Source organism: Helicoverpa armigera, chromosome 21 (assembly GCF_030705265.1).
Source record: "Helicoverpa armigera isolate CAAS_96S chromosome 21, ASM3070526v1, whole genome shotgun sequence".
In the NCBI taxonomy this organism is placed as follows: Eukaryota; Metazoa; Arthropoda; class Insecta; order Lepidoptera; family Noctuidae; genus Helicoverpa; species Helicoverpa armigera.
Window position 1 is genome coordinate 862,666 of NC_087140.1, and position 25,085 is coordinate 887,750.

Below are 25,085 nucleotides of genomic sequence, written 5' to 3' on the forward strand. Positions count from 1 at the left end.
ATCAGAAGTTGAAAGTAAGTACATACATATGTCTCTGGCATGCGACGCGTAATTTGTACGTTTTCAGGGGCGATAAAGCATTTTACGTGCGTGTGATATTCAATCGAGGAAGCTCTCATTTCTTTAATGTGCACTTTGTGTCTAGGCTTGTTTCTAAAGCTACAGAAACTTAACTCACGCTTAGCAGCGCTTGCGAGAGACATATCTTTATCCTTTCTTTTAGGATCCATAAGCGTTACATGTTTTGCACTACACAAAAAATATTTAAGGTCTACTTAATACTACTCATTTAACGTAAGTTGCTTTTAAGCCTCCACATTAATAGAAGATAAGCTAAAATAAAACCCCAGCTCAATTTGTTTATGAAAAAATGCACAACTCCATCTATGACTTTACATGATAATTAATTAATGTCAGATTTGTTGTATTTTATATACCACAGATGGAGCCGCTTTGACCGTGGCTGAATAATTTTACCCCTGTTGACCGGGATAAAAAGTAGCCTATATGTTAATCCAGGGTATCACCTATCTACATACCAAATTTGAATCAAATCTGTCCAGCCGTTTTTGCGTGATTGAATAACATAAAAAGAAAAAAAAATAACATAATTTATAATATAAAAAGTAAGATTTTTTCAAGGAGTACTCGATCGAAACCGAAAGGATTATAGGTATGAATAACAAAACATAAAGAAATATTGATTTTGAATCGACAACATATATCCGCAAAATTCGGATTATGGAGAATTTCGTTAAATTCCAATGGCCCTGACAGACAAAGCGCAGTATGATAGCCATATTTGTCAATAGATATAGATAACAGTAGATAGATCGACCATTATGTGATTTCTGGTGAAGCCATAACGAAACACACTTTTTTATGTAGAGGTTATAGTATTTAGAGTTACGTATTAGTATTTATAGCGTTTCTTAATTTTTGGAATCAATTCATAGAAAATGTTAAACATTTTTCAAAGTATCGCTTGTTTTGTTACTAAAATTTGTCTTTAACACATTCGGGGGCCAGCTATATGCCTCTACAGTGGTCAGTTTTTGGACTCTTATCGCATAAAATTATGTGTCACCTATTGCCTATCTATCAAACGGTAGTGGGTTTCTAAATCTATGACAGCATCCATGATAAAAGGATTGACATCTGCGTACTAATAAAAAAAACCGGCCAAGTGCGAGTCAGACTCGCGCACGAAGGGTTCCGTACCATTATTTATAATCGGACAAAAAAATCACGTTTGTTGTATCGGAGCCCCCTCAAATATTTATTACATTCTAGTTTTCAGTATTTGTTGTTATAGCGGCAATAAAAATACATCATCTGTGAAAATTTTAGCTCTCTAACTATCACGGTTCCTTAGATGCAGCCTGGTGACAGACGGACGGACAGACGAACGGACGGACGGACGGACAGACAGAGGAGCGAAAACAATAGAGTCCCGTTTTATCCTTTGGGTACGGAACCCTAAAAACAAAAAAATTACAGGATTCAGAAAAAGAAACAGCAAAACTCAAAAGAGGCCGTCTATACTAATTTGACAAAATATTAATAAAAATACGGTTTATCCCTGTCGACCGGGATAAAAAGTAGCCTATATGTTAATCCAGGGTATAACCTATCTACGTACCAAATTTCAACCAAATCGGTCCAGCCGTTTTTGCGTGATTTAATAACAAACATACATCCATACATTCTCACAAACATTCACGTTTATAATATATGTAGGATGTAGGATGTAGGATGTAGGATGTAGGATGTAGGATATATGTAAATATCCAAACGTATCTACATACATGACAGATTTAGATCTTGCCTACAAATTTTTTTACCTTCTACCTGGATCTAGACTAGAATCAGGCATATTTCCGCTTATCTGGTACCCAAGGTTGCAAACACCCAAATCCAGTTATATTTATCTCCAAAAAAACAAACAGACACATTAATAATATTAGCAACAGTCTACTAGATTATATACTACATAATATGCCTATATACCTCGTAATAGAAGCCAATAAAAGGGAATCCATGTACAACATGTTCCCCTGAGTTTAGGCTTGAAGCAAGGAGAACAAAATGACTAGCGGAGGTGCCATAACGGAAAATCTCCTAAAAGAGCAGCGCGCCAAAAAGCGGGTGTGCGGGGGACGAGGAACGTTACTGTCTTCGCCCTTATAAGCCTTCTTTGGACCCAATCATTTTTGTTATATCAAAAATCGTTGACAGATGTCTCAAAGAACACGAACGCCTCGTTAGTCACTCATTTTGATAATGCCCACCGTACGTTTTTGACCTAGAAGAGGGCGCCTGACCTACCTGCATTATGGCATATCTGCTCAACTTTCCTTACTCCATGCATTTACATCATGCATGGAGTGAAATCGTATCTACAATGTGTTACATGTTGAAAGAAAGTAGTCCAAAATTTTGATATTGGGCTCTTTTTGAATCTAGTGAAATCAACATTGATGCCGTGTGTGTATTTCCTTACTCCATGGTTCGAAGATAAATAAGTAAATAGCTTTACCATTATGTGGGTAGGTCGCGCTCTCGTTAAGCCGCGGGTGGGGAGAGATAACGTCATTAACAGCTCAGACGTGCCCGAGAGCGGTCGTCCTTAGTGCGAGATAGTTGAATATTAATGTATGCAGATAAGATGTTGGTGATACAATTCAATTGTGGGCGGTTTGTATTGAGTTGGTTGGAGTAATGTTTCTGTTAATTAATTTTTTATAAAGAATGATTAAAGGAAACTTTTGTTGTAGGAGTAAATTCTATTAATCCTGTTCAGTATAATAAATTTGATGCTCCTTATTGATACAAAACTACCGAATGGATTATGATGAAACTTGACAATAATATACCTCATACATCAGTATATTTATTAGCTTCTCTTCATCCAGAGATGCAGGAAGCAGGTTGACTCAGGAAGGGTTCGAAACCGCTGATGGCGCTTAGTTCTATTTATACTATTTTGAAGAAAGATTGGTTTCGAAGTAAAATCCTGTGAAGGCGGCAAACCGCCTCAGGCTTTTATCATGATGAATATCTCTTATTTCCCATTGTTTTCATGGTTAAAGAATCTCCAATAATAATCGTTCAAATAAATGTTTTTTTCTTTCGAAATAGAAGTAAATACCCAGGGTCGTATATTTGGCCGTAAATAAATGTTTCTATATGAATAAGGCGAGAACAAAATAAGCGGTGTTTCAGTACTGGCAGCCATTATCCTTTGTTCATTAAAACTTTTTGCACTCGCCGCTGTTTCCTTGAGCCACGAGAGTAGCGGGGAAAGTGAGCGGTATTCTGTCGATGCGCGATTTGACTTATCATATAAGTTTAGTTATTTGTTACTTCAATAATGTTTGTATGTTTTGTTATTTTAATAACTTAAATGTTGTAACGGTGAATAGTTTGTTTGTTCGGTTTGGACATCTCAGGAAGTTTTGAAGAAAAAAATCTTGAGTTAAATACCTCATGTATTGGGATAATCTACTTTTGAATTATTGTACGGAGCAGTTCCCACAAGAAGCAGATGAAACTACTGGCGGAAGATAGAGAACAATATAAGGCGGTAGTGCTGTTGATTATGCTGCTAATGGGCTATCTAACACCAAAATATTTTTTCAAATCAGACCAATAGTTCCTGAAATTACCGCGTTCAACAAGCTCGTCAGGTTTATAATATAGTTCATGGCTAGTAAACTAGCTAGGCTTGTCGATGTCGTATTCAAAACACCGCAATCTAAAAACATGTGAGAGAATCCCGCTAACTTAATGGCTCCAAACGAGCTTCCCCAGTGTTTTCCATTCTAATTTCGAAATATAAAAACTGTAAATAGAGGTTGCTCTGACTTTAATAAGTCCCAATGGAAACGTTGGCAACACTGTGGGTAGAAAGTGTGGCAACACTCAAAAATAATAATGGGTACTTTTATTTTTCATTGCCCACGCAAGAGAAATACTGGGAAAGGTTATCAAGTTAATTTACTTAAACTTTGGTATTGTATCATTCAAAGCTAAAAATAAGACGGATATAAATACATGAGTTGAAATTGTTTAATTAGGTTTATAATTATTTTGGTTTGGTAAAGCTGTCTTTATTTAATTATTTGGATTGTGGAGGTTTTGGTAATAAATTGACCTTTCCACTTATTTAATTGGCTAGAAAAAATATGACTTGGTCTTAATGCTGTATTCAATCCGTTCCATCAGTTATAGTCAGTTCTTCAATTTATCAATGCTCGGTTCCTATACAAAAAACTATTCGGATTGCTTACGGAGCGTAGTTTTTTATATAATCTGAAAAGATAAATGTATAAAGCTACATGCGCCGTTAACGATGGCTTCAATTAATCATTTTGAAGGTATAGTTTTAACACCCGTGCCTATATGGAAAGTCATCAAATGACTCTTGGCTTCCCCGCTGTGGGTGCAGCGTGAGGGAGTGACAGAGTCTTACTGACTAAAATCCACCACGCTCCTTCTTAAGTCCATTATGTTCGAGGGCCGAGGTTACTCTTTCGAACAATCCCGCAGCCCCGGCCAACACGCATGCCTGCAGCTGAAGCATTTGTTGTGCTCTGTGCGTTATGCATGCCTCAATGTCTGGATCTGTCTTTGTTTATAGGAACTTCCCTTTAGACGGTTGCTTGTCCCTTTTATGTTTTGACATTGAGCTAGATCTTCAGTTTTCCTGCTTCAGTGCATAATCACGACAACCTATGAGTAGCAATTCCCTGATGAAGCACTTGAACATAATACAACAGAATATTTTACTTCCTTCTTTTTTGCGTACACAGAAATCTTTGACATATTAAATAAATTGTGTCAAGGAAAATTCACATATTTCCACGAAGCCGAAAAAATGAAAAAAATATTCCTCGAATACTTACATAATAAAAAGATATCCCAACAAAAGATCATCTTCATACAATACAAACCTTCATCCTAACATAACGGCAATAATCTTTTTTCTTTTCCTTTCCTTTTAAACGCCAATCTTTATCTTTTCTGGCAAGTTGTACGCATATCAGAAAGTTGTCAAAACTTGGCCAAAGTTTAAGGAGTGAATACGCCGGGGAATTTATTAATATTGAGTTTACGTACTTAAGCTGCCACTTGGAGAAACTGTAGGGTTGTCACTTTGTTTAGAAATATTTGTTTTTATTATACATGCTGTTATTTGATTCCGAGATCAGTTGTTAAGGGAATTATTTTTATCCTTTTTACTTCAATATTATAAATGCGAAAGTAACTCTGTGTATTTGTCTGTTGCACTTTCACAACTGCTGAACTGTTTTTTCAAAACTGCTGAACCAATGTATATGTTTGGTACCTACAAGAATAGTCTGGAGCCTGAGAATGCTCCTTTTTGTGCCCGTGGGAGGTAGTCCTAAACATGTATTTATTTAGGTATGTAATCATTGGTTTGGCTACATTTTATTATTGAATGACAACTATAAAAAGTAAACAAAAAAGAACTTTTAACAAATTAAAATCGTAAAACAATAAATTGTTCATTGAGTGGAGTTTTTGATATTCAATTACTATTTTCATCAAAGCAAAATGCATTAAATGATAAAGTGATGCTAATTGATTACTAAAAATCAAATGAAAACTCTTTGAAACAGGTTTTTATTCAACACTCGTTCAGTTTCAATGTTTAAAGTGTTTTTTGTGACAATATTTTAATTGGTATTCATTTATGGCGTTTGTTTTAATTTAATTGATACGTATGAGTTACTACGCTCTGGTTTCGCACAGTTGTAAATACACTAGATTCCGTCAATAGTTTCCCCTGCATCTTGTGGTGAATACTCTGCGGGCTCAGATAAATAGCGGGTAAAATTTTTGACAACATTTTATGGAAATCAAGATTCGTATGGCAATATTGCACAGATTTTTTGCGAACAAACGTGCCCGAACAAAAATGTACCATTGTTAGCAGTTGTTACTTTTGCCCTTTGGACCAAAATAATCACTCGTGTATGTCACAGTGCCGTACACTAATTTAACTTTCTCTTTAGATTTTGACGTACATGATATGATGTTGCTGTGTAGTTAGGACTATATTAATACGACATAGATCCTTTTTATCTGAGCGTTCGGGTTTCATGAATGTCAATTATCGGACGATGCATGGGGAAGCCAATGTCGCTGAATTTGTAATGTAATATTGCTTTGTTATTTAGATTTTAAAACCCTGTGTGATCGAAGTCTTTGATAGCGTGTGGTGTAAATATCATAGGTCAGTTTTGAAGTAAAGGCTTATTGGGAGACATTCTCATAATCTAAGCATCTGAACATCACTCTTTAAATTGCAGTTTCTTTTTACGCCAAATGCAGTTCGTAGGCATTTAAATGAAATGTTTGTACACAGATAGTCTAGAGCCTGAGAAGGTACACAGGTTATTTTGTAGCCGATTGTGCAAAGTGGTTGAATCTGCAAACAAACAGCAAGCAGGATAAGTTATTTTCACACAAATATTAGTAAGGATTTCCTCAAAGTGACAGCCCTGCGTATATCTGTCAGTGTAGCTCACACGTCCGAACACGAAGTTAGTCGCCGCGAGACATGTTATCATACAGACGGTACTGTTTAGGACTTATGTGCTTAGATAGTCCAGGTTTTGTTTTAGTTTTGAGTTCTGCTCTATATCTGCTAAGAAGAAAACTTATATATGATATTATAAAAAAGTTAAACTAATCTTTGACAACGTGTTGAAGGACATTTTGTATTGGAGTTTTTCTAAGGAAGTGTCGAAAATTGATTGTACTTGTTTGTAATGGCACCAAACTTTAATAATTATATTATATTCCAATTTTTGTGACAAATATTATAAAATGTAAAACAAAGTGTGATTTCATATTTTTTTAAAATCATGTTAGCAATATATTTTCTGACACACAAACACTTCAAAACGTATGTTATGTAGGATTAACCTCATCCTAACTCTAATGTTCAAATAACATTTGAAAGGTTCACTCATTCCGGATAAAATAAGGGAGAAAAAATCTAAATAATTCCTTAAAAATGGACCCATTTTAATAAAATATGTGACCTCACTGTTGACTTTTATTATTTTTGAGGATCCCTTTTTCAAAGGTCTGTTATATTTTTCTCGGATACTCAAACATAATGGATATTCACGTTATTTATGTAGGTCATTTTGTAAAATCTCATTTTCTGTATACTATAATTACAATGTATGTTTGTTAGGTATGATGTTTTCCTGTAGGTGGTAAGTTGCGTTTGGCGTGCACCCAACTATTGAAGTCTTGTAAGAACTGAAATAAAAATCCTTGAGTGAGACTTTAAGTTTTACTGACTACTTATCTATCTCATCTGACTAGTTTGTTTTATTATAACAATTATTTCATTATATTGGGTAGACACTGTGGTATCTTTGAGAGCCTTTTCAGTATGTGAAAATAAGAACAGTACTGTATTCGAGTACTCACTTAACTAAAGGAAAAAAAGCTTGATATGATTTTTTTTGTTTAAATCCTCAGATTAATAATAAATGGGAGTGAATCTCAATGTAAATACAACAATAACGATTTCTTAATCAACTGAATCATTATTTTAAGCGGTAATTTATTTTAAAAATATTTATTGAAGTCCTATCGAGATGGTTAACCTTATGTGCCTAATCAAATGGCGTATGGGTAAATAAGCAGTAATGAATCTTCTAAGTACCTATAGCAATGTGACTTTTTATTTCTGTCATGAAAGATTATTGAACCCACAAAATATGACAATCATACACACATACGACAGACCCCTTGATCATGATTCCATTATCTTTCAATCTTAAAAAACCTAACAAAAGAATTTCCAAAATAGGCACCTTACCATCTTTGCCAAAACACGAGTTCAAAAACTTATTAATTTATCAAAACGCTTTGAAGTTTCAATTATTAAGAAAAGACAAAAAATTAGATTGAAATTCCTTTAGACTTGGCATTTAATTTTGATTTCATTAGGTTTGGTTATCTAGGATCTTTTAAATTTTATTATATTGTCTCAAGAACGTAGGTTTTTATTTTATTTTACCAGTTTTAAGAATTGAACACAAAAGAACTATGAGGCTCTTAAAAATTGACTATTTTTATAACGTACGTAATAGACAGTTCATTTTGAAATTTTAATTTTAGTGACGATTTTTCTTTTCGTGGCCATAACAATACTTATGGCTTTTATTTTTATTAGTTTCAAGAAAATTATTTGGCTACCATAACATTTTTCCAGTATCATATGCGCATTTGAAAACATACTAATACTAGTACGTGAGTACGTCAAACATACACAACACCTAAACCTTGAAGTATTAAGTTGTTCCTTCCGGGAATCGAACACGCACCATAGCAACCAACACATACCACAACTACGTCATAAATGTACCAAAGCATGAAAACAATGTAATAAATAACATATTGTCAAAGCATTTCAGGTTTCAATTTCAATTGTTTTTTGGCTAGAATTCATCGCATTGTGAATCGTGTTTTGTTTTTTGAGCCTTTTGTATTTCAGGGCCAAGGTAATCTAGGTCTATCATGGGCAGTGACTTCGAGTGGCTCATCGCTCATGTCTAGCTAATAGACAACAGCCCCGTGTCGACGGCGCGCATTGTTCCACGCGCTCCTCAAAGAGATGTCAGCAACCCCAGCGGGGCCCAGCAGGGCCAAGGCCTGCCGGGGCTGCGGGTTGTTCGAAAGAGATACCGCGGCCCTGGTACATAAAAGGCCTATGACGGAACACGACGGTTTTTAGTTAGTAAGAGTCTGACACTCCCTCACCGCTGCTAACCCACAGCGGGAGGGGTCATTTGATGATTTTTGACGTCGTTAAAAATAAAAAAGGTAACTCCATTATACAATCCAGTAATTCCATATTTATACTTGGTAAGCCACTCTCAAGGCTCCTACATTTTACTACCGTATAAAACCCGATTATAATACGTTTATTGCCTCAGAAACGTGCAAAACTTAAGTCCTAACATGTTATTACTGTTGCTTAACTAGTTTTAACTACTTAAGCATGTAAGCACTGTAATTTCAAGATAATCTGATAATATTTAATGACTTATAATGTATGTAAACATGAAGGTATTACCAACTTAAATTGTCTGTACAAAGAGTATGAATTAGACGAAGTATGACATTCTTTATCGAGCTATACTTCCAGCTATAGCTTCTTCAATTGCTAATAGGTTCACATTCTTCGTTAATTTTTATTATACGTTCAATGTTTGTGAAAAAAATAAATATCAGACTCATCATTATACCTATCTTTGGCAGCCGTTACGGCCCTAGTAACTAGCTTACTAGCTTAACCGATGGTTTTCTTGTAGCCAGGGTAGCTGAGTTGTGGAGGTCGAGTTGATAGTTGCTCCATGTAAAAAACTGGTGCCCAACTGCATCTCACGGAGGTCTTTCCCAAACATACTTGGTAAAAGGCTAGGGAAATTATGATGTTCTTCTTCTTTCGTGTCGATGACATGTCTTATAGTGAGACTACACTTTGTCAGCCCAATATGCCGCCACAGCGAGAGCACGAAGATTATGATGTTGAAGTCAACTGACAGTAACCAGTTTGTTTTCAGTAGACATTTGATACAAGGTGCATTCGTAACTTTGTCATATTAATACCCCGAGTTAGATCCTGATTACATTCTGAAAACTTGTTTAATTAAAGCTCCGTTGATTGGTTAAGTTTATATGTTTGTCTTTGACATCCTCTTTGGCAATGATTTGTCTTTACTGAAGTTTCTCAGGGACTTTTAGTTATGTAATATATTTACTTTAGGGATTGGACGTGTTATTCTTTAGTGACCTACTCTTGACCTTTGTAATAGTAGGGTGGTTTGTCTTGAATGCTGTTGTAACATACATATATGCAATCAACAGACGATTGTTACAACACAAATACAAACACTAATTAAACACACACTAAATTATTACCTGCTACTTTTATTTCACTATTGGCTATTTATAACATTAGTAGTATTCGATCTTATAATAACACGTATATGAACCATAAAATGTAAAGTCAAAAAATAAATAATTTCTGAAGGAAAAAGAAGAAAGAGCTCGTGTCTACCTAGGGGGTATCCGGTTGAGGAGGTCAGATAGGCAGTCGCTCCTTGTAAAGCACTGGTACTCAGCTGCATTTGGTTAGACTGAAAGCCGACTCCAACATGGTTGGGAAAAGGCTGGGTAGATGATGACACGATTATTATGTATTACTGAGAAATGAAAAATGAATGTACAATAATTTTTCGAAACATGTTCACAGAGAACTCTCAGTATCTGTTTTCAGCTGAAACAATTATGAATTTCAGGAATAAATAGAATTCAGATGAATGTAATAAACAAAATACAGAATGATATGTAACGCATTTATGTATTTCGCAATAAAAATGTTTTTAACTGAAAACGATTTCGAGTGAAATTCATGTATTAGGTAATTAATTGTGTATAATATTTCCAATGATATTTACCTGCCTAGTAAATACTTTTTAATCGGATCATTAAAATTATTTGCATGTATTTGATAATTTGATTTAATGGTTGAGTGAATGCGATTATTCCTAGCTACTGGATTTGATTAAATTAGTGGTTATTTACTGTATATAGTAGTTAAATAGCTTTGATGCAAATAAGTCTAATACATTTTATATTCTGTAATTAATTAAAAGATAGTATAATCGATAGGGGGAGAATTTTTGTTAAGTGGTATGTTATTTATTTCATCATTAGCTTTTCTAAGTAAATCTTGGATACCAATGACTGATTACTTTCCTTCCTCCGTTCTGTGTATGTAACAGTGAAAAAAAAACATCTTGAGGAAACCTGGACTTTTGAAACTGATGATGATGTCTTGTAACTGTCTAAATAAAATCATTACTCATGACGTCACATAAAAATGTTTTCTTATGAAGTCAAGGCAGGTCGTTAGTTATTTAATAAACGCCAGTAAACATAAGATACAAGATTATTTGTAATCTTATTTACCGGCTGCAAACTGAGAGACATTGTGTGTTCGCAAACGAGATGAGGACTACACGGAAAATAAGAAAAATGGGCCAATTCTGTTTATCTCACCCTACATGGAGGTATTATTCCTTTTTAATATGTACGTAGGTATATTTTGTTTTGATGTTGTTCATATATGATAACGTATACGAGCAATGTGATAGGTGTTTTATTAAAACGATTAGGGAAATGTTCTTGTAATTGTTATTCGGTTTTGAAATATTTTGATGTAATACAACAACATGTATCAGGTTTTGTGATGATCTAAATGACCTGCAAAATCGCTAAGCTAATATATATGTATGTAATTAAACACAAGATACACAAATCTGTGAGAGAGATTTTACAAAAATAACGGTATTCTTAGCCTAGTTTTCATATACACTTGGCAATTTGAACCCCTTTTAATATATTATTAAAATTTGTATTTTTTTTTTTTGACTCGGGGACACATACCTACTATCTTGCGACCCTCACGTTTGGTAGAGTAACATAAGGCTATCAATTACATAACATTATGTCGTCACCCTATAATAATCTGCCTACCTCCCAACCCTTTTATAAAGCTACAAAATTTTAGACCCGAGATCATAATACTACGCTGTCCCTTTTGCTATCATTTATGTCACCCGCACACTACAAACTTTTAGTCGGCCGATAGTTTGATAGGACTTTTTTTATTTTGATGGGAAATCATCAAATGACTCCTCCCGCTGTGGGTTAGCAGCGGTGAGGGACTGTCAGACTCTTACAGTCCCTCATCATGTTCCGCGCGAGGGAGTGTCAGACTTTTACTGAGCAAAAGCCATCATGTTCCTTCATAGGCCTTTTATGTACCAGTGCCGCGGTAACTCTTTCGAACAATCCCGCAACCACGATAGGCCTTGGCTTTGGTGAGCCCCGCTAGGTAATTTGTTTGGGCTCATAAATCAGTATGGACATGAACGGTAGTACACACATTACAAAGATCAGGTATTTAGCTGGTATCAGACCGACTGAAAACTCTAATTTGATTTTTTTGCCAACCGGCATTGTCGGCCGACTGTTTAGTCTGTAGTATGCGGGTACTTTTAGGCTACCCGCCACGTCAAACATCGCATCGTTTAGGACAGATATCGGTCCGATTTTTTGTAGGACGTTCTGCCTAGGATGTTTGACCGACTTTCTGTGAGACGTGTACGTTGCACTATTATTGCTATCAGTATGTTCCATTTTATCCTACAAAAAATCGGTCACCGATTATCGGACGTGGGCGGACAGCCTTATGTAAAGGTTAGTAAAATCTATTTCCATAAAATTAGAGTATGCTATTAGTATTTAATGTTCCATGTGGGTCCCGCCTTATGGCCTCGTTTTGTAAGAAAGAGGTTATAGGCCATTTGGGGCCTGTAATGTTATGATCTATCTTTATTAATATTGTAGAGGTAACAAAAAATGGTTGCTGGTTATTATGTGACCTTTGGAATATTTGGATCTTATCAAGTCTTTATATCAATAGAAAATTACCTTTTCGATCGGTTTGAGTTTATTTTATACCTCAAATTAAATACAAATGAAATTATATACAAAAAATGCTTAAAACATTTACAGTATTTTCAACATTTACTTTTAAATCTCTTAAAAACCTAAAGTTCTTTAGAATCATTTAACAATGACCATTAAACCGAGCCTTTTCAAAAAGGCGTTATTTGCTTATCGGACCTCACCGGTAATACATTCACATTTCATAATCTCTATATGGCATTATACTATAGAAACTTTATATGCTACGGCGTAGCAACGTAGCACCGTAGCGGCGTAGTATGTGGCGTAGCGTGAAAAGCTTTTGAGCTTTTTAAGTACGTAGGTATGTTATATTTTTATGGAAACTTAATTATATTGAAAAGGGTAGTGTAAGTTAATGTATGTAACTTTAGTGTATTGGGATGTGGGTTAACTTCTTTTTAAAATTTAATTGTAATTCATAATGTAGGAAAAATAATTTTCTTTGACTCATATTTGCTTTCCGGTGTAAACTATTAGTAAGCTTTTACAACTAAAATACACCGTTTAACCAATATTATTTTACAAAGGCTGGCGTTTAGTGCCTGTATGCATTTTTATACTTACAGTGTGACTTTTTAAAGGTACAAAGATTATGAGCTGTTAAAAGTAAAACATTGAGGGAAACGAAATACGAATTATAATTTGACTTATCAACGAATTTATTCACTCAGACCACTTTCATGATTATAAGAAAAATACAAGGAAAAACCAACCTAAAATCAAAAACGGTAACATTTTAAGAAAACATACAAAATAATCTTGTACCTTTATCACGTTCACGTGAACAATAGAAAAGTACTACAGTTCCTTTCAAAAGAAAAACTGCGGATTTACCTTTGATCAAAAACAGGCGACTTTGATGTCAAAATGGCGTAAAACTCCTAACAATAATCCCTTGCGACCTTTTCCAATATTCAAGGCCGACAAAAAAAACTAAAATCCATTTCTTTTTCAGGAGCCAACAATGAAAATCACAACTCCGGAACTCCACACGAGAACTCCCGAACTACAAGCAAACATGACCTGAAAAAAATGTGAAACATGAAAGTGGATATCGTCTTCGAACCAGACAATTTTACTTTGGACTCAGCCGATCTATCTACATCCATGTATCTCACTGACACTTACGTCAACAAGACTCTGGAAGTGAACGAAACGACCAATGACTTAGTGTACTCAAATCAATTCGAAGATGACCCGCTAATAGTGTTTTTGGTCATACTAAAATGTCTTATAATGCTTTTCATAATCCTAGCAGCGATTTTCGGCAATTTGTTAGTAATAGTTTCAGTAATGAGACACAGAAAGTTACGAGTGATTACGAACTATTTTGTAGTATCACTAGCTTTGGCTGATATGCTAGTAGCCATTTGGGCAATGTGTTTTAACTTCAGTGTAGAAATCACTAATGGAGAATGGCTATTCGGTTATTTCATGTGCGATGTATGGAACTCTCTGGATGTATATTTCTCATCAGCTTCGATATTACACCTTTGTTGCATCAGTGTGGATCGATACTACGCAATAGTCCAGCCTTTGGACTACCCTTTGATAATGACGACAGCAAAACTTGGGATCATGTTGGCGGTAGTCTGGTGCAGTCCAGCTCTGGTCTCCTTTCTCCCAATCTTCATGGGTTGGTACACGACAGAAGACCATTTGAACTTTAGAAAGAGGTTCCCAAATGTGTGCAGTTTTACCGTGAATAAAGTGTACGCTGTGATCTCGAGTAGTGTTAGTTTTTGGATACCTGGAGTCATCATGCTGTATATGTACTACAGGATCTATTTGGAAGCTGAAAGGCAGGAGAGGATGTTGTACAGGTGAGAAAAGATTAATTATTTTTTAATTTTTAAGAAAGTATTTTTTTAAGTCAGTGGTCACAAAGTCTTAAATATAAAGGTATGTTTTGACGGCTGCGACTGTCGGTTTCATGTAAATACATACAAATCAGTAGTGCAGCTGCAACCGACTTCGTGCGGTGCGTACTTAGTGCGATCGGTAGTCGCAGCCGGCAGCAAGAATTCAAAACATACCTTAGAGCACGAAGGCATGAAAGATAACATTTCAGAAGTACCTAAAATTTTGTATTACGGTAGGATTTGTGTTAAATGCTCACTCTGTCTAGTAAAATATTAACCGATCTTCAAAATGGATAACCACAAAGCTAATTTATAAGTTAAACCACAGCAGATACTCTCTGACCTTTGACAAAAGCTCCTGAGTTTGACATTTGCAAACATTTTGCAAAATATACTTCCCATTCATGACACAGGAAATAACAGTCCAAAACAAACATGCAATATGTCAAAGAGTTTCAAATAGTGTTTTTAAAAAAATAATAAACCTGTGTTCAGTTCACATTCACTCAACAATAGTTCAGAACGAAACAAATCGTCATTTGTTTGGTAAAGGTGAATCAAAAATGAGAGAGCCCCCGTTCTTTTAAATGTCATTCGGAGTTGAAAAGTGAGATGTCCAAAATACAAGCTCAATTCTAGGAAGTGAATTTTCGAATCATTTTCTCTGTGAAGGCTGTTTTTGTGATGATTTGTCATCATTGGTGCTTTATTGTTTTAAGCTTTTATATGTAAACATATATAGGTTTGGTTTTCGTCGGAAAATATCTCGTAATTCTTAACCAAATAATATGTCTCGGGTAAATAAAACAAAAGCAAAATTCTACTATAATAAGAACAAACATCGTCAAAATTAATAATTTTCAATTATGAAGCGTAAGGTACGTAATAAAGATAAAAAAAAGTTTATTTGTAACGAAATAGTTTTAATAATTTCCACCAATACATAACAGAAAAAATAAAAATGCAATTCTACGAAAATACTACAGAACCGAGCCAACTGAAAGTACTTTATGAATATTAAATTATTCCGCGTTTTCTCGGAAAATCCGATATTTATTGATAACGCTACACGTGAACGTACTATCTAATGCAAAAGATAAGGAAACAATATGATACTACTTTAGATAAGTACTAAGATAACTTTGTTGCAGGTATTATATGAGAAACACGATTTTTATTATAGTACGTAGTATATTTAGGAATAGAACTACAGTATAACGTTCTCTGTATTGTAATAGAACTATTCAAGGAAGGAAAATTTAAGTGAGCTATTATATTATTTATGGGGAATTTTAAGAGTTGTAATAAATATGCACCTTTTTGACTAGAACCTACCACGTTCCTTCTGGTACTCTTTATGTAGGGTCGCGGTATCTCTTTCGAACAATCTTGCTGTCTCAATATACAGCAGTGTCATGGTTTGTCTTGTATCATCCGTTTGAATAAACAGTTAAATATTAATATCTACATAACTCATCATTTGTACGATGTTGTTACCTATGTATTTATAATGCGTACAGTAAAAAACTATTTCCTGTTTTCGTCTTGTTATTACGTATACCTTTCACCTACGTTCAAAATGGCTTTACATAGTAGGTGAAACCAATTACCTACACTAATTAGTTAATTAACCTAAAAATACATCACAAAGAACTGTCACCACTGATTCGCCCACATCAAAAGGCTAACTAACAAATAACGGCAACAGGCTCCCTCGAGCTTTACCGTATCGAGAGCCGCCTTAACGAAGCTAATGTCTATCCTCGAGTTAATGAGAGCCGGGGTTACATTAAATAATGACGGTTTGTTTGTTTATATTAAAATCTTAGGATTAAGGCTTGTGTCTGGTGAACTGCTGTGTTATTAAATAAGGGAATATTAAATTCTTTGGGAAATAATTGCAAAATTACGGATCATCAGATTTTTTTTCATAATTAAAAACAAAAAGTTCAGCGGAAAAGTTATATGTGTATGACATGGCCATCTTTTGTTTACCTTTACATTTGGCCGTATTTTTGTCAGAAGAAGACTTTATTTTACTTATTTCAATACGTCAATTGTTTCACGGTATATTTGTTAATACTGAAGCTTGCAGTTTTTATTGAACCAGGAAAATGAGTAGGTATAAAGTAATATCTAGATACCTTTTATACACGTTCGGTTAGCCCCACCAGCCAAGTACATCCCTACTAATCATTATTCAAAATAACCTCATTTACAAACCTTATATTAACTAACTAAACACATGGTTAACTTAACCAAACCACAAGACTAACTAGTTAGAAGGTAGGCCGTCCATTACAGAACAAGATTAAATTTTAATCACGCAGAAACTGGTAAATTTGACCGCTTTTCGAAATAACCTGAGTTGGGTTGTTGATCACGTCAAAAGGTTGACCGCTCGGTGAATTCTTAATTCCCTAACCCGGTGACCGCTGATTACATTTTTCGCAGTTAATTTAATTGGTTAACGGTTAACCGGTTAATGGAATTTTTGACTACTTTTTCAGTTTGTGGTTTTTAGGGATGTTTAGTAAGCCATGTAAATAACCTCCCTGAACCTTTAAAAAACAATTGTTTTTGAAGGATTCTTATATTTTTGGATTTGCTTTTGATATTTCACGACTATTTAAATTGTAAAAGAGATATACAAGACTAAGTAACGTAAACAGTTATTCACTTATAAAATAAACATAATTATTGCCCAGTTTATGCTATAGTTATTTCAGAAAGTTTATATTAAACTTGGCCGAGCAATACACAATTCTTTAACAAAATCTTCAACAACTAAGTTTGTATAGGTAAACATCCCGTTTATATAAGAAGCACCACTATACCCAGGCTAGATTTTGGCTAGCTGCCAGACTAGATTTAGTTCAGACCAAAACCAGGTGTGCTGTTCGCATTTTTATTACTTAAGCCCCTGCAAAAAGATTACCTACTTTTTATACTACATTTCTTGCACCAGCATTTATAGTTTTTATATTAAATACTAGCCGTTTTCCTGCGGTTTCATTCTCGTGACGTGGGGTCCATTTGCCCGCACCGGTTATAATATAGCCTATGTTACTCGGGAAGAGTGTAGCTTTCCAACAGTGAAAGAATTTATCAATTCCGTTTAGAAGTTTCGGAGCCTTTTGGGTACAAACCAACAATACAAAATTGTTTCCTCTTTATAAATTAGTATAGATTAAATACAATACACAATATTGTGTAGGTCAATTATTTTATTCCTCTCGGTTACACAATTGAATTGTTATTTTCCGTAATCCTCACCAAGTTAATTACTTTCAAATTCAATCAATAAGCTAACTGGAGCGTGTAAATTATTTATCCGATACAATTTTTCTACAAAATTCTATCTTAGTTATATATTTTTTATGAGAACACAAATGGAACTCATCTGTTTTGTTTTTTTTTGTTCCATAAACAAAAGAAGGTCTAGCGTTTATTTTTTAAACTGCTACAGTTCTTATAAACAATATTTTAGTTTTAAAAATGGAACGCTCGGGTTTTGTTTTTCTTTGATATCTTGTGGCTAGACAAAGAAATGAACTTTTTGTAGATGCGTTTGAATACAATAGGTGTTTTCATAAATTGTATTTTTATTTGAAAAAGAAATACTTAGTATTAAAAAAAAATATGCAAGAAATTCAGTGGCTAGTAATATCACACTTTTCAAATTCTCAATGGCTACACAAATTAAAATGCTTTTACTGGTTGAAACCAAAAGTAAGTAAAAAACGCATTTTTTATATTTTTCAACCTTTCTTTTCGGCAAACGTAGTGTAGGACGTCCTCAGGTACGGTGGAGTGATGACTTGCGCAAGACCGCTGGCAGGAGCTGGATGCGAGAAGCCGAAAATCGATCTCAGTGGCGTGCACTTGGAGAGGCCTATGTCCAGCAGTGGACTGCGATAGGCTGATGATGATGAACCTTTCTTTGCGTACCACGTACTAGATTCTTTGGGGCAAATTTATCAATTACATACCACCAAGTACTTTTGAGTTGCAAAATTGAAAACACCACGTACCTTAAAAGACCAATTCTGAAAATAGCTTTTATAAATAACCGACCCCATTTTGATAAAGGTACTGACCCACTTCGTACCGCTTCAATATCGTCATACCTTTGAATTCAGTATTAAACCTTTAATGGTAATATCGATTTTCGCATTAATACTGTTTACACGGAAATAATTGAGTAGCATTAAGTTACTAATTAGTCCAAGATGTATTGATATAGTCTGAAATCATCAACCCGCATTGAGCAAGCGTGGTGATTAATGCTCAATCCTTCTCTGTGTGAGAGGAGGCCGCAGCCCAGCAGTGGGACGATAAAAAGGCTGTAACTGTATTGATTAATTAGCTGTTTGAAATTTTGCTTCCATGTAACCCTTATTAGTATCAAAAATACGAAAGTAATTCTGTCTTTGTGTAACGCAAATACGATGAAACGGCTGAACCAGAACAGTGCATCGATAGGCTGTACCCTGGAAAAATACATAAGCTAGTTTTTATCCTGGTGAAAGAAGTAGTTCCCTCGGACACATAAAATTGCGTGCCAGATAAAGATTGAAGCTACAAATTATTACAATAAATATTTTAATCCAAACTTACCACAGCATAAAATTACAAGATTCCACACAACTTTTAATAAGCTTACTCTACGAAAGACAAACCTCTAACTACAAAATAAACTTGCGAAGTTCCAACTATCACTATTCCGTCGGATTAAGCACGAAGTTCTACGCTTGCATGGATTAGTACAGTTTCCCACCAATAGATGGCGCTTACATAAATTGAAAGGACCACCTGTGAAAACAGTTGGGTATAAACTTTCTAAATGCTTCAGTGTGCTAGTTTAGGAGTAGCATACTACAGACAAAATAGTCGGCCGATAGTTGTTTGACGGTTGGCAATCTGCCGGGGCTGCGGGATTGTTCGAAAGAGTTACCGCCGCCCTGGCACATAAAGGGCTTAAGAAAGAACATGGTGGGTTTTGGTCAGTAAGAGTCTGACACTCCTTCACGCTGCACCCACAATGGGGGGAGTCATTTGATGATATCCCATCAAATTATATTTTTTGCAGTTTTTTGTGTAAAGACATTCTTGATCCCAATCAAAGTCTCCAGTCGGTCTGATACCCGATCGTTGTTACCATTCATCTTCATTCTGATATATGTATGAGCCGAACTATCGGCCGACTAAAAGTTTGCCGTATGCGCGTACCTTAAGTGTTTAAGGCTTATAGACACGGGTAGAGTGAGTTAGTGCATTGAATAGAGAGATTTAAATGCAATGTATTTTGGGATATTGACTGACTAAATTGTGATGTCTTTGTTCGCGAGTGGTGGATAATTTCGTCTGTTCAATGTGATTTAGATGGAATAGTGAATTTTGGTATAGATAGATATAGCAAGAATTTCTTTGATTTTTTCATGCGTTTAATACCTTCCACCAAAGGATTCAAACACGTCGCCAGGGAACTACTCCGTGTAACCGATAAAATATTTTCCTTCTGAATAAATGTACTTCGACTGTGTAACTTTGGGAGAATTTCCCCCAGATGTCACCATGTGAATAAAGTCCCTACACGCTTGCTTAAAAATCAGTAGGTACCTAATAGTTCTTAAAATCAGAGCACTCAAACAAATAAACAGCCTTACTTATAAACGTGAATTAAATAATAAGTAATACTTCAGGGTTTAAGAATATTCTTAGGTACTTATAAAAATTGCTTAAGCATGTCTTAAGTAACATTTAATCACTACTTAAGGCTTTAACTAGTAATTAGTTAAAATGAAGCTTAGAAGATGATTAGAGATTTTTATATGTAAGGGTGCTTACATAAAGAAACAGGTTACCGGTACAGACAAACCTGTACGGGTCGGTACCGATCAGCGCAGGTATAATATTCTAAAGAAACAGGTAAACAGGTAACCTGTTTCTTTATAAGTGAGTCAATAGGATTGTATTGAAATATTATACCTGCACTGATCGGTACCTACCCGTACAGGTTTTCTGTACCGGCAACCTGTTTCTTTATGTAAGCACCCTAAGGCTGAAACTCTTCAGCTTTATAATATTAGTATAGTTTATCTGTGGCACTGTGGCGAGAAACCTTCATAAACAATAAGTCTGAAGTCGTAAAGAATATTTAATTAGTTAGTCATACATGATACACGTGTTAGGAAAACTACACGTGTCATTTAGGTGTTAATTAAATATATATATGGATTTTATTTTCTTTATGCTTCGATGCTAAACGAGTTATAATGAATTGCTTTATTTTATGCGCTAAACACTTTTTTTTGTGGTTTGTGTCTGATATTTTTTTATTTATTATTTGACGTACTGTTTTGTTGTTAAGTGGATTTTTCTTCAATTAAATTATTTATCAAGGTAGTTTACTGACTTTCGGCTGTCCTAAATAGTTCCTATGGGACGAGGATGATACCATGGGCATAACCTGTTTTTTATTTTGTTTTTTTTTTCTTTCGTTTGAGGATCGAAAAATATACGGAACCTAAATTATCTTCATTTCTACTGTAATTTGTTTGCCTTGATTGATCTCTTGTCGGTTTATAGCTCAAAATAAGTCAACAAGGCTACAAAAAGAATTTATTTCCACTTCTAGTGTCTACTTCTTGAGATTAACATACACAAACAAACCAATAATTTTTATTAGTAGTCACAAAGTCGTTTGAGCGAAAAAATATTAGTATTCTGATATAAAGTTGTTTTTCATGAAGGAATCTTGATACTTTTATTAGTTTTCATATAAAGTAATAGTATGTAAATAAGTATGAAGTTTGCAAGAAATATTCTGCCCTCAATCTTACTTGCTTATTTTTTATTGAGAAGACAGCCTTGAAATTAATCTATTATTACGCATGCAACAAAGTGTGTGCTAAGTATAAATGTAGATGGATGGAGAGGAAGAGGAGGACCTAAGAAAAGATGGATGGATTGCCTGAAAGAAGACAAGAATAGGAAGAGAGTGAGTATCAGTATGACGAGTGACAGGGAAGGATGGAAGCGAAAGATATATTGCGCCGACCCCTAATAAAATTGGGAACAGGGCAGGAGGAAGAAGAAGAAGAAGACACAGCTAAAAAATGTGTAAGTTTGATTGATCGCGCAAATATCATGAACGAAAAGTTATTTAGGTACTGTTAAAAATCTGTTCTATTTGCCATTTTAGTAGGGATGTAAGTAGTTCTCTCGAGTAGAAGCTTGACTGAACCAGATTAACTCTGATACTAGGGTTTGTTAAGTGGGTAGTAATAGTAGTAGTAATAGGAAAAACAAGAACACTACTGAAGTACCGAAACGAGTTATCATGCCAATATATCATTATTTTTTTCTATACTTAAACTCCTCATTCTGCTTACTACTTACTACTGCCGTATTATATAAAATTTAATTTAGCAGAACATGCAAAACAGTATGAAACTCTTCAAGAAAACTTTATAAGCAAATTCAATAGACGGTCGCCGAGCACTTATTAATGTTCAAACAAAACACTGAGAAAGTGCACAAAGTATTTGCATATAATTAAATTAATTCTTGCTGTTTCTCCGCAATTAACAATCAAGATTTTTTTTTAATTTCAGTAGCGGAAATATTGGAAGTAAACTTTTAGTAAAGGCTACACGAGTCGATTGATCATAAGGTTAAGCAACGCTTGGTGCGGTCGGTCCGTGGATAGGTGGACTATCTATGTAAGAAAGAGCATTTTAATTCAGACAAATACCATTTGGCTAGTAAAAAACACACATAAGAACTAGTTTTTTTTTTTTTTTTTAGTAACTTAGGAAGACAATGTTATGGTCGGATATAATTCCGAGATTTTAAATCATGTTTTGATGTTAGGTATAGTTTTACCAGAATGTTGACTAAAAACTACATAATATTATTACTGAAATATAGAAAAAATGCGACATCTTAAGCATGGCTTTATATGAATGGCTATAGTAATATGCATGTAAATCTGCAGTTTAAAACTAATTACCAACAAATAACGTCACTTTACCCCCACTTCCAACATTGTTGAACATTAACAGAACAGAACAAAAGTCCAACAATTTTAAAACAAACCTAATTTCATAACGCAACAAAGTTGAGCAACTATCGAGCTTCGAACTCGGGCCTTTCCGCTGGAACTTACAGTTTATTGTCATTTGCGAATAGATTGTTCTGAAACATTTGTAAACTAGGTTTCTGAGGTCGTGTTTAATTTTAATTAAAATATTATTTTATGAGAAGTTTTAAGGGAATTTTATTATGTAGGTAATTTATTTATTTGGATGGCTAACAGAGGCTGCACAATAGTAATTATTGTGTGTGCGCTTTCAACAATAGGCGACCATATTAATCGTTTATAATATTATCATTGTTCAAGTAGGATCTAAATAATACTAGTAACATGTAATTTTATGATCTCGTTTTCCTGGAATCTATATGAATTGAGTGTCACTACATAATGAACAAATAATTGCTTGAATTGAATGATTCTATGTATAGTGTTTAAATAGGTAATTTTTATTACTGTAGTTAGACCTACTTTTCTTATCATTTATTTATTTTTAAACATATAATTTACATTTTTTTAAATATTAAATATAAAAATAAAAAACATTTAAAAATATAAAAAATAGGTTGCCACCGATATCGGGCACAGACCTACTTATTGTTATTCTTTATTGCACACACATATATATTTTATAACTGTAAAAAAGGGAGCATAAGCCAGCGTTTGGTTTTCGAACAGAAAATCTTAGAGTGATTCGATAGGCCTACATTGATTTTTAGCCGCATTTGATATTGGACATAAAAAAAATGTACGTATGGTATGTAAATGTACACTTGATACATATGCAATCATACTTTTATAATGACATTAATAACCACAAAAATAAAATAAAAAATTTGCTGTATAAAAAAATATACATGTAATTTGGCAGAGCCACTTGTAATTAACGCAAGCAATATCTTTATATTTGCAGTCTCCCAAAAAGAGCACAATATTGCTTCGACAAAATTGCTCAGATGAAGTCAATATTGGGAAGCAATATCAATATTGCAGCTCGTGAAGATATTCATTCACGGTCTTCAACTAAGTAGTGTTGTGCATTTTGAAATTGAGATGTCATATCGATAGATTTATGTGCTGTGTCGATATGTATTTAAATTAGACGGTCTCGCTTGTCTAATAGTTTCATGTAGTGACGGGGTTTTGGTTTCAATGCTTTAAAGTGAGCAGACCAAAATTGCTTTGTGTTTTAACTCTCACCTGGAGTCTGGGACATAGCCAACGGATACACAGTACAGTATAGCTTGAATAAAAATAACTGACAAATATAAACCTATCACATTATAGATTGATTTGAAGTGTTGTAATAGTGATCATTATAATATGTAGTATCGATATCGACATTTTTACAAAAGTACTCATTGTTACTACACCTTAAGAGATTGACAATCCACAACAAAATGTGGAGTATCATGCACTGTTCAATTTCCAAGAACTATCGATAACCTAACGTACCTATTCACAACATTACCTAGAACTCAGTTAGCCTGGAACCGACTGTGCTAACAAGAGTAACGTCTCCGGTTAATCCTTGAGGTTGGAAGATCACTGCAAACTGCAGATATAATTCAATGGAAGTGGCTAATCCTTCACTATGTTACGGGGATTAACTATCCATACTTCAATACAAATTGTTACTCTTCCACGATTAAACGGCCTCTCCGATTGAGATGAAAATCGGTAAGGCGAAAGGTGGTATCATGAAGGATTTAAGAATGTAGTTTCTCTGGGTGCCGGCAAACAGTAGGTACCTATTTTACAAAAAGTTTGGCAATTTAGTAGTTTGTAATTTCAGAAAAATCTGATTTTGTTAAATGATAGATGGGTATTCGTATTTAGTTGGGTTCCTCAGAAAACAGCAGACTTAAATTCAGCCGATAGTTGCCCGATAGTTGGCTAACAATTTATATTAAAGGTAATCATGGTATTCTTCTTTGTAATTTATCATCATACTGATTTCTGAGCCCGATCAAACTATCGGCTGACTTAAAGTTCACAGTATACGTTAGCTCTTAATCCAACATACCTTACTTTACACTTCAAAAATATTATCCAAAATATACACTGTCACCCAGAAGTTTACCAACCCGGTAGAATCGTGACCCACTTAAGAATCTATTAACCCACAAAACATCAATTTAATTTAAGATGAGCCTAAAGGCACCGCTAAGATTAAGCTCAGTAAAGACCACTTGAGATGTAAAAGGTAATTTTGTACCCACAGTTACGGAATAGGTTGAAAGCTTGCTTTTGTGGTTAAGGAAGGTAGAAGTAGGGTTAGGTATGTGAAATAAGTCTAAGTTTGAATTAAGGGTCAGTTCACACCGAGACGCGACGCGGCGCGACGCTGCGCGCACATTTTTCACAGAGCGACTCAGAATATACTTTATTCACTACACGAAAAGATACACATTACATTGTGAGAATTCAGATTACGTTGCACCACGCAGCGCTGCGCCTCGCGGCGCCGCGCGGCGCCTCGCGGCGTAGCGCGACGTATCGTGACGTAGCTGTGCATCGCCGGACGA

At 34.7% G+C, this 25,085-nt stretch overlaps 1 protein-coding gene across 1 annotated transcript in view; it reads left to right on the plus strand.

Annotated features, from left to right (window-relative positions):
• LOC110374292 (octopamine receptor beta-1R) overlaps positions 1–25,085 on the plus strand; it is a 64,123-nt gene that overhangs the window by 28,754 nt on the left and 10,284 nt on the right. Inside the window, exon 2 of the mRNA XM_064040252.1 lies at positions 13,553–14,420. Within this exon, the coding sequence (XP_063896322.1) occupies positions 13,639–14,420 (782 nt within the window). The 5' untranslated portion in view covers positions 13,553–13,638. The remainder of the gene's footprint in view (positions 1–13,552; positions 14,421–25,085) is intronic.